The following is a 10,406-nucleotide window of genomic DNA, read 5'->3' on the forward strand; positions in this document are numbered from 1 at the left end:
AACCGTGGTATTCAAGTTGATCATCGGATCACTTGAAAGGGGTTGAGTGCAACCCTCGTCCATTGGGACACCACAACGTGGAAGTAGGCAAGTGTTACTTGGCCGAACCACGGGATAAAATCGCGTGTCTCTTGTGTGCTTTCTCTTTGATTGTATGTGTTCACAAGAGCTCGTTTCAAGCTACTTAGCCGTTCTAACTTTTATAACTAAGTTTTGTGGCTATTAGTGTTGAATTTTATAGGATAACCTATTCACCCCCCTCTAGGTGCTCTCATTACTACGGTATAGCAATAGCTAAATATAGATTAACTAGATTTAATTAATTAGTCTCACAAATTAACTGTGATTTATATAATTAGTTTTATAAATAATTTATATTTAGTTCTAACTAATATTTAAAATCCAAACAAACCATAGTCCAAAAGATCAAACAATCCAAAAGCGAAGCAAACCAAAATTGGTCCAACTTCTCTCTAACAAATTATGTGCCTCTACTTCGAAGCCCAAATAAGTGAGATGGCTGGACTATTTGAAGACCTGGCCAGCCCATTTAGGGTCCGTTCTGTTCACTATCGATCCATATGGATTAGAGAGGATTAGATGGATTTAAATCCATATCAAGTCAAAATCATTCATAATGTTTTCCAATCCCTTCCAATCCATGAAATATAGGAATAAACGGACAAGACCTTAGATGACGGGAGGAATCGCCAAATACTCACGAGCCGGTAACCTGCCCAGGATAATGGCCTACTGGGTAATTTATGAATATAAAAGACTAAATAAAACGAATGGTTTTGATATTTATATAAAATGTTTCTCGACATTAATTTAAAATTCTATAAACTTTGTTATAGAAAATTATGATTTTCATATTTCTCTGAATTAATTTGATAGTCTTATATTGATATGCCATTTCTCTATTGCTTAATTTGGTGTTTAAGAGTGTGCTTAGTTTTCAAAATGTGTTTATACATCACCAAATCTTTCCTATGAATTTTCTAGTTTTAGGACTTTTCCTATTTTCCTAGAGTGGAATCCAATTCCTAAATGCTCGAAAACTCCTTTCTTTGTCTCCAAATATGTTATTTGAATTCATCATCTCTTGGAGTTTTCATAGATTTTTTTTTGTGATTTTAGAAATATTTTAGGAATTAAATACGATTTCAACTCTTTTGGGATTTTTTGACTAAAATGGTTTTTAGAAAAAATCCTAAAACTAGAAAATAATATATGATAAAGAATAGACTTTATTAAATTTGGCTACAATTTTATTCCATGGCATGATTATTTTAATATAATTTTATATCAAATATTAAAGTATGTATTTTTTTTGTTTGGCACTATCTTTCACTTCATAATTGGTCCTTTTGACCACTTCTTGCTCCTTTTGATCACTTCATACTCCCATAACTTCTTAGGTTATTGATGATCTTATTGAGCCTTGTATATATTTATTGAGGTGTCTCATCATCAAGCATGACAAATTTCTCAAGCTCCCCATCGAGAAGCTCAATAATTATTGTCTTTCTTATGGCCTTAGTGCCTTGATGAGCCACTTTGAGAGTGTCCTATATTTGTTTTGTGCTCTTCAAGCCATCTACCTTGTCATACTCTTCTTGGTTGAAAGATGAGAGAAGCAGCACGACTGCTTGAGTGTTGTGGTGAATCGTTTGCTCAACTTTCACTCGTTGGAAGTCCTCATTGTCGTTATTGGGCAACTCCATATCTACTTCAACAACGTTTCATATACTTAGATGGAGTGAGTACAAGTGCCCTCTCATACTATGGCTTCACTTGGAATAATTAGTATCGTCAAACTGTGGAGGTTTCCCAAGTGAAACGGGTACTAGAGGGGCGGTAATGTAGGAAGGAGAACATTTATAACTGAAAGACATGCATGAATAGTTAGAATGAACCTTTTTTCCTTCGTTGGTTGGTGTAGACACATTCATTCTTTTTGGTTAAGTTTGGTGTACAGGTGTCGTTGTCGTCGTAGATCATGATCTTCTTTTTGTACTTCTTCGTCTTGCGGGACTTCTTTGAATCCGAGTGGATGGATTCATTGTCCTTCTCCTTATTGTCCTCTGGTTGGATGGTCTTGTTCTTCTCAATTTTAGATCCTTCCCCTGACATCATTTCGAGTTTTTATATTCAAAAAGAAGTATCAGGTTCTGATATCAATTGATAGTCGCCTAGAGATGGTGAATAAGTGAAACTTGAAATTTTAACTCAAACAACAAACTTTGATCTGAATAATATTTCTTTAAGTGTTAGAAAAAGAATAATATTGCTAGGATAGAATCCAAGTTAAATACTGGATTTATGTTGTTAGGATATGGTCCAATGCAAAACGAATGGGAAAGAAAAAGCACAATAGACACCATGATTTGTTTACCAGAGTTTGCTTTCAAAAAGAAACATATGTCTCTATTGAAGATTTCATAAAGAACCAGGTCTCTGTCAAAACTTTTTCACTCAAGTGACCACAAAGATTGAACTTGACTCATCCCTTCCTAAAATGGGTGAAACTAATGTCTCACAAAGCACTCCACATTAAGTCGGAGGCTCTTGATCGCTTTTGATCAACAACGCCTATAGTGCTCTAGTCAAAAGAATCTCTAGTCAACAACGGCTCTTGGGAGCAACAACTCCACACACTTTTGATCAAAAGAATCTCCTCATTTTGTACTAAGCTCAACTCTACACAAGTGCTCTAGTCATCGATACACAAGGGACAACAACGACTCCAGTTGTATGCCATCGATAGTCTCATCATCGATCCAGTGCAAAATGACGATAGGTTGATCTTCGACTCCCTCCAAATCATCTCCTTGTCGCGCGTTCTCTTCAATTCCTGACCGGTCCCTGCTTCCTCTGCATTTGAGGATAAGTGCTGGCATTGGCTTCTATTGTCTAACCTCGGCTTCCTCTCGTGGATCCACTGTGGGTCGGCGATGGATCCCTCTGTCCATCGTCTTCCCTTCACCCACGACTAAGGATGGCAACGGGACGAGGCAGTACTGGGGGAGTGCTCCTTGCCCTGATCCCCAAAATATATTCACTGCCCCTGAAATGCTTAATGGGGAGGATTTCATCCCCATCCCCTTGGGGGCCCGATCCCCATAGGAAGCCCGTGGGGATTAATTATCGAGTACAAATACTATGATATACACAGATAAATAAGGTTTGTTATGTGAGAGAGTGGCAACCGAATGAAAAAATAAGGGTTAAGGTTAGTGAGTGATGATTTTGCATCTTTATATGAGGTTATAGTGATACGATTTATTGGATTCGACCTTCATAGACCGCATAAGGGGACGATCTAACTCCTAATCTGGGTCCTCACTGGATCCCTACGAGGGAATTTTTATCCCCTCCCATGTCCCGCTAAATTTCAGATGCCCATCTCGACATCCCCGCGGAGGAGTTTTTGTCCCCATCCTCATCCCGTTTAGGTCGGGCCCCCATGGGAAAATTTGCCATCCTTACCCACGACTAGCCTAGCCCTCGCGACATTGACGTCCGTCTCATCAATGGGATCCTTGTCTGAATCTGTGTCACAGGGTGTGGCATCAACTGTCTCGTCCTCTCTGTTTGCTTCCGCGATGGTCGCCCCATCCGCTGCCCTACTGGCCTCCACCATCCCCCATCAATAGCCGACCCAACAACTGGCGCACATTTCTCTTCCTCGACCTATCGTCAAGGTTGGAGATGACATTTTTGAGACCTAGGATGAACTCAAATATCAAGGCCTCTTGTATATAAATATAATTTTACTTACTTAATATATATACACTTTTTATCAGTAGAAATTAACATGATATTAAAAATGTTTCCAATTATTCGTATAAAATCTCAAAAGTTTTTCTAATATTTTTTGAAGCAAAGTCATCAATGATGGTGTTGATACCAACCTCAACTAACAATTACTTTTCAATACATTCACGCGTTCTTGAGACATTGTAGATGTTAAATAGTTCTTCAATGATTTTATCTTTAGAATGTTTTCTTTCGGCTAATGCCACCATCACAAGTATGGTAAATAAGATCTAATAAGCAATAGATATATTAGAATACAAATCTACCTTTTGATATACTCAAAAATCTACATAGAATATACTGATGTTTCTAGTAAACTTAACTTCAGTTTTTTAGTAGACGAAAATTAAGATACATATCAGAAAGATATGGAGAGGGGGTCCATCTATAGATGGCTAAACGGGCCCGGTCGGCCCGACCCGACACGACCCGTGTTCGGCACGACCCATTTAAGGCACGACCCGTCAGGCCCGGTTAGCAAACCATGCCGTGCTAGACGGGCCCACGTGCCGCCGTAGCGGCCCAGACACGGTCCGTCAACATGCTAGTCGTGTTAGGCCGGTCCTGTAGCACGTTGGCTCATCTGAGTATAATGTATAATTCAGCAAAAAATGTGTAGCTATGGGGGCTTAAACACGCAACCAAGTGTATGAGAGACTTAAACACACCCACCTAGCCAATGCGGCTACAATTTTATTGTGTTATAATTAGGGCTGGAAAAAAAAGCTCAAGCTCGACGAGCTGGCTCGGGCTCGTAGCAGCTCGGCTCGGCTCGGACCGGCTCGACGCTCAAAACGAGCCCGAGCCGAGCCTGTTTTTGTGGCTCGTGAAAAGAGCGAGCCAGCTCGGCTCGGCTCGGTGCAGCTCGCGAGCTGGCTCGTGACTCGACCCAACAACAATTTGTTACATAAAATCTTAATTAGCATATAATATTAGTACCGAGTAGACAATAATTTATGTTATTCGAGATTACTATACAAAAATAATCTATTTTCTATATTATATTAGTGATATATCTATTTTACTAATTTAAAATATTTTTAAGATTTTATATAATAATTTAGAAAACAGATTTACGTTTATGGCTAGGCTCGTTGGCTCGGTCAACAGCTCGCGAGCCTGGAGCGAGCCGAGCCGAGCCGAGCCGCTTTTTCGAGCTCGCCAGATGAACGAGCCGAGCCAAGGTCGGCTCGTTGCATGAGCGAGCCGAGCTCGGCTCGGCTCGTTTCCACCCCCAGTTATAATGTTATATGTTGAATTCTTATACTTAATATATATAAAATATTAAATTTAATAAAAAAATATAACTGTGTCGTGCTCGTGCCAGCACTACGGATCGAGATGGTGGCCCAGTCACAGCACTTTAGTTGTACCGTACCAGGCAGTGTCACTATACTAGCAGGGCCAGGTCATGTCTGATTCGTGTTTTTTCATGTCGTACTTGAGCTGATCCATCGTGTTAGTGTCATATGGCCATCTATAGGTCCATCGGATTTGGGTTCGTAGGGCGGGCGCCCTGGTGAAGCTCTACCAAATCTGGCCCTGCCTGTAGGCAGTCTCTTCATTTACCAGCGCCCTGTTCTCTTCCCTGACCTGCACCCCAACAACCGGCGCCCAGTTTTGTTGCCGATGTTCATGTGCCATCAACAGCAGCGGCTTCGTTTGCTTAGTCAAATGGTGCTTTTGCTTCCGGATCTTCATCCTCTTTTACTGATTTGTTTGAACTTTGAAAGGTAGCAGAGTCTGTAATCCTCTTGACTTTGCCCTATACTGGATGAATATTGAACTGGTGAGCAGTCTGTGGAGGTGATTGAAGTGATATGTCTAGCTTTTTGATCGAATTGTTTAGCTTGCCTTTTTCTCATTTGCTGAATCCCTCTTAGGAGATTTATCATTTTCCAATTCTTTCCTACAAGCTTTATCGCTGTCAGATTTCTTCTTTATTTTCTCTGTTTCTGCTTCCTTCTGGGATTTCTTCTTTTCGAGGTCCAGTGTTGTAACTACTGTAAAAACACATGGGAAGACCGTGCGCGGTGCGCCGCTCTTAATTTACCAAGCGTGGATTAAAATAGGGAGCAGGCTGCTGAAGATAGCCTCATACCTGATTCGGTGGACGACATTCTTTATCGCATATGTCCAGTTTTACAATTCCATCCTGCGAAACGATAAAACTTTGACTTTGAACAAGTACGCTTAAGCGTAACAGCCCAGAAGATGGCCCCGGCAGGTGGACTGGTTCACCAAGAAACATCCGCGGCCTCCTCCGTCTTGCTGGTGCTGGGCAACAACGCCCGTGCGTCAACCGTTTCGCAGTCAGCACGTACGCAGCTAACATAGGCCACGAGCTGAATCCCGCGCTACACCTCGCTGGTCGCTGGGTGAATTTTCTTTCTTCTTAACAAGCTTCCAAGTCATGGTTGCTTACAATATCATCAGGTACGGTCCAGCGACCATGGCGACAAACTCCCAGCCTCCTGGTCCTGGTGAACAGCCAAGCCATGTACATGTAGACATGGGCTGATGGCTCTGGTAGTCGGCTGAAAGAATCCTCCCGTTGACGATCGCAAAGGGCATGACAGGACGGGCCCAATCCGTGCACCTGCTCGCCCGCCTCCTGCCTGCCGATCCCCGTCCCGTGTGAAATGGCTATTGCGCTCGCTTCTCCTTTGTATTCCGCTAGCTAGCCGGGTTCTGAGATCCCGAAAGCGAGGGTCGACCTACCTACCACTGCCTCGCTTTCAGCGAAGACTTTCCCATCACTTGTTTATGCTCGCGCCCGGGGGGAGGGCTGGCTGGCGGATACTTGCAGTTTTATACTCCAGGCGTACGCTACGCGGTTGGGCCGCGGGCGTCCAGTTCTCTGCCTTCTCCGATCCACCGATCGAATTCCAGTTCCAGGCGGCCGATGGCATTGAGGCGGCGGCTGTTGCTGCTGGTGGTGGTCGTGGCGGCCGCCGTCGCTCGCTGCCGGGCGGACGACCCCGCGGTGAGCATGCTGCTGCCGGGACTCCCGGTCGCCGGCCTCGCCGTGGGGTTCTACAACGAGAAGTGCCCGCAGGCGGAGGACCTGGTGCTCGCCGAGATGCGGACCCTCGTCGACAAAGACGAGACCATCGGCCCGGCGCTGCTGCGCTTCATGTTCCACGACTGCCTCGTCCGGGTGCGTACGTTGCCGCAGCCGGCCTTCTCATCGTCTGCCTACTGCTTGATACGAGCTTCCTGGATGTCTTTTTTTTTTTGTTGTTGTTGTTGCCTCGCGCGCGTGCGCAGGGCTGCGACGCGTCGATCATGCTCGTCTCGCGGAACGGGACTGCGGAGAGGGACGCCTTCCCGAGCTACGGCCTCCGGGGCTACGCCGAGATCGAGCACATCAAGGCCAAGCTGGAGGACGCGTGCCCGCTGACCGTGTCGTGCGCGGACATCATCGTCATGGCGGCCCGGGACGCCGTGTACCTGGTAAATAAAATAATTATAAGCAGCCTCCGACATAATTTGTTGCTCTCCTCGATCGGACCATATCAACCTAGCTACACATTAATTGAATTGAAGAAGCGGCTTCTCCTTGTTCCCAGAGCAACGGGCCGCGGTACGCCGTGGAGACCGGCCGCCGCGACGGCAAGGTGTCGGCGGAGTACGACGCCGACAACGACCTCCCGCCGCCCTCCTCCAAAATCGTCGACCTCAAGACCTACTTCAGCTTCAAGGGGTTGGGCTGGAAGGACCTCGTCGTGCTGTCAGGTACAATACAACCAATGAGCTGTCCAACTACGTACGTACGTACGTCCTGCAAGCAAAGTAGCTAGACGACTGATCGATCGACGACGGTGGTACACACGGAACAATCCCTGACTGCATGCAGTGCAGGAAGCCACACGATCGGGAGGGCGCAGTGCACCACGTTCGCGTCGGACCGGCTGTACAACTACAGCGGCCACGTGGGGCAGGACCCGTCGCTGAACAAGGCGTACGCGGCGCAGCTGCGGGAGATGTGCGAGCCGGGGCTCGCCGACGACACCACCATGGTGGAGATGGACCCGCGCAGCCCCTACACCTTCGACCTCAGCTACTACCGCAACGTGCGCGCCAACCGGGGCCTCTTCACCTCGGACCAGGCCCTCCTCGACGACCCGTGGACCAGCGCGTACGTCGAGCGCATGGCCGACGCGGCGTCGCCCGACGAATTCTTCGCCGACTACGCGGCCGCCATCACCAACATGGGCCGCATCGAGGTGCTCACGGGTGACAACGGCGAGATCAGGAGCGCCTGCGCCGCGTACGTTGACTAGAAATTACTAACCGATCGAGGTCGAGGAATAGGATAGCCAGCGAGTGGTTGGCTTGGCTGCTGCCCTGCTCTGGGCGGCGGTGCCGTTGTTGACCTGGTCTTGTCGTGCGAGCGAGTGCAATTGGTGGATGGATCGTCAGCCGTCGCGTCATGTGGCCACGACAACGTGGGAGCCAACCAGGATGCAGTAGTTGCGGTATTCTCTTCTCTCCGCCGTTTGGGCTGGGGTCCATCTGTTTTGTTCTTTACGTTGCGCCTCCATTGTTTGCTGAGGTGTGTGTGAAGAGACGGACGGTATGGTTGCTCATTCAGACATTCACACGACAACCACACAATGGCAGGAAATTTTTTTGTCAAATTATATTAATTCAAACAGTAATTGTGCTTTTGGCAATTGGATGCTTCTGTTGGAATCCAGCGAAGAGACGGCAGTTGAGTAGTGATGGAACTGGACATCGAGTGTTTCGTTTTGTAAGAATTAATTCGTATCCAATAAAAATTGACTACGTATATTTGTATATTCATATTCATTTCAATTTTTGCCACAGTGAAAGATTTAAAACATTGTTAATGATTAATGGCTTTTGATATAAAAACTAATATCTTAAAAAAAGAGCATGTTACAAACTAAACTTTCAGAAACAAATGTCACACTAATTATGATAACACAATTTGGTCATATTAAATGAAGTAGCACGAGTTTTAGTCATGCTAGCGCGTAAATAATAACATCTTCGAAGTAGTCAAGATTGTTGGACGAAACACCTTTAGGCTATGTCCAGCATATCATAATTATGGTCGTGTAAAATATTATTTTATATTGTACATTATATTAATCTATTTGAATGAAATTTGAAATAAGAGACATGAGGGAATAATATAGGAGAGTTGTTGATAGCCTTAGGCACCACTCCGTCTCTACTACTATGCCTTCTTATCTATACATAGGAGTACTTTTTAATAGAGAATATTTTCAAGAGTTCAACATAACAATAATTTTATTAATTGGTTTTATATTTATAAGAAAAATGGAAGATGCTCAGCGGACAGATAGAAAATTGATAAAATTGATAAAACATAACCATGGACGGCACGGATAGACAACAAAAACGAGAGAAAAAAAACCTTAGGGCACCTGCGGCGGCATTGAATATGTCGTCTCTAAGGAGTCATGTAAGCAACAATTAAGTAGAAAAGGCCAATGTGGAAGCTAATTAAGGAGAAGAGAGACATTAGTTGTCCTTTGGTGAGGAGACTGTTTTGACCCGTGTTCCAATGCCAAGAGACGGTAAGACAACTATTATATAACTGTTTTGGCTCGTGTTCCACACATGAATTAAAAATTTTATAGATAGTGTAAACAGACAATACACTATATAATTTATTATTTATATTGTTTATACGAGTTTTTTAATACATTTATATATAGACAATAGTTGTTTGTGGGCGGTGCACTTAGAAGTTTCATATATCGACCATCTAATCACTAGCCATGGTAATACCCATAACACGGTCTATGTCTCATTGATAGCCAGGCGTCTTAAAAATTATAGATTTAACTTGTCACTCTCGCAAGGTTAAATTGTGAATGCATGCATTCAAAAGAATTTATAGAATTTTAATATTACATGTAAACCATTTTTAAGAATTACAAATCCTACTTCGTTCGTTTTAAACTAAGTGTTGTTTTGAATTATGTGCATGCTATTTTTTTAATTTCACTAGATTTTTTTAATATCAGTAGTGTTTATATTTCTAGATAAATTCATTACAAAAATTATATTTCATAATTAGTAATGGTCTATCTGTCGTTCAACTGATGACGTGTATCTAGATTTGCATTTTTTCTACTACCTCCGTTCACAATTATAGGACACCGTTGACCTTTTTCGAAAATTTAACCACTCGTCTTATTTAAAATATTTATTTTAAAAATGTAAAATTTTAGGTCAAGCACAAACTACCTTAAGTGATGAAACAAATCACAAAAAAGATAACTCATTATTTTTTAATAAGACGGGTGGTTAATTTTTTTTAAAAAAAGTCAACGGTGTCATATATTTAAGAAGAGATGGTATATTACACTACTCATATCGACAAATAATTATTTAAATAGTATTATTTAAAAGACATGTTAAACCCAAGTAAAATATATTATGTTTGCTGTTTTAGCATCTATTTAGAAACTTACAAGTTTTCTGAGATCTTTAGATATTTTGCTTAGTATAAACAAGATTAAAACCAAACATGTACGTCGTGGCAGCGTGATTAGTCCATTCAGCCGGCTACCCCATCGGAG

The 10,406-nt window shown here is 43.2% G+C and overlaps 1 protein-coding gene across 2 annotated transcripts; it reads left to right on the top strand.

Annotated features, from left to right (window-relative positions):
- The first annotated feature begins 5,878 nt into the window (after nucleotides 1-5,878).
- On the top strand, nucleotides 5,879-8,627 carry LOC100285877 (peroxidase 56). Of its 2 annotated transcripts, NM_001158767.1 has the most exon segments (4): nucleotides 6,578-6,982; nucleotides 7,093-7,278; nucleotides 7,395-7,560; nucleotides 7,687-8,465. In NM_001158767.1, coding segments are annotated over 4 exon segments (1,029 nt in total). In that variant the 5' UTR covers nucleotides 6,578-6,727; the 3' UTR covers nucleotides 8,109-8,465.
- The last annotated feature ends 1,779 nt before the right edge of the window (nucleotides 8,628-10,406 follow it).

This window comes from Zea mays, chromosome 3 (genome assembly GCF_902167145.1).
Source record: "Zea mays cultivar B73 chromosome 3, Zm-B73-REFERENCE-NAM-5.0, whole genome shotgun sequence".
In the NCBI taxonomy this organism is placed as follows: domain Eukaryota; kingdom Viridiplantae; phylum Streptophyta; class Magnoliopsida; order Poales; family Poaceae; genus Zea; species Zea mays.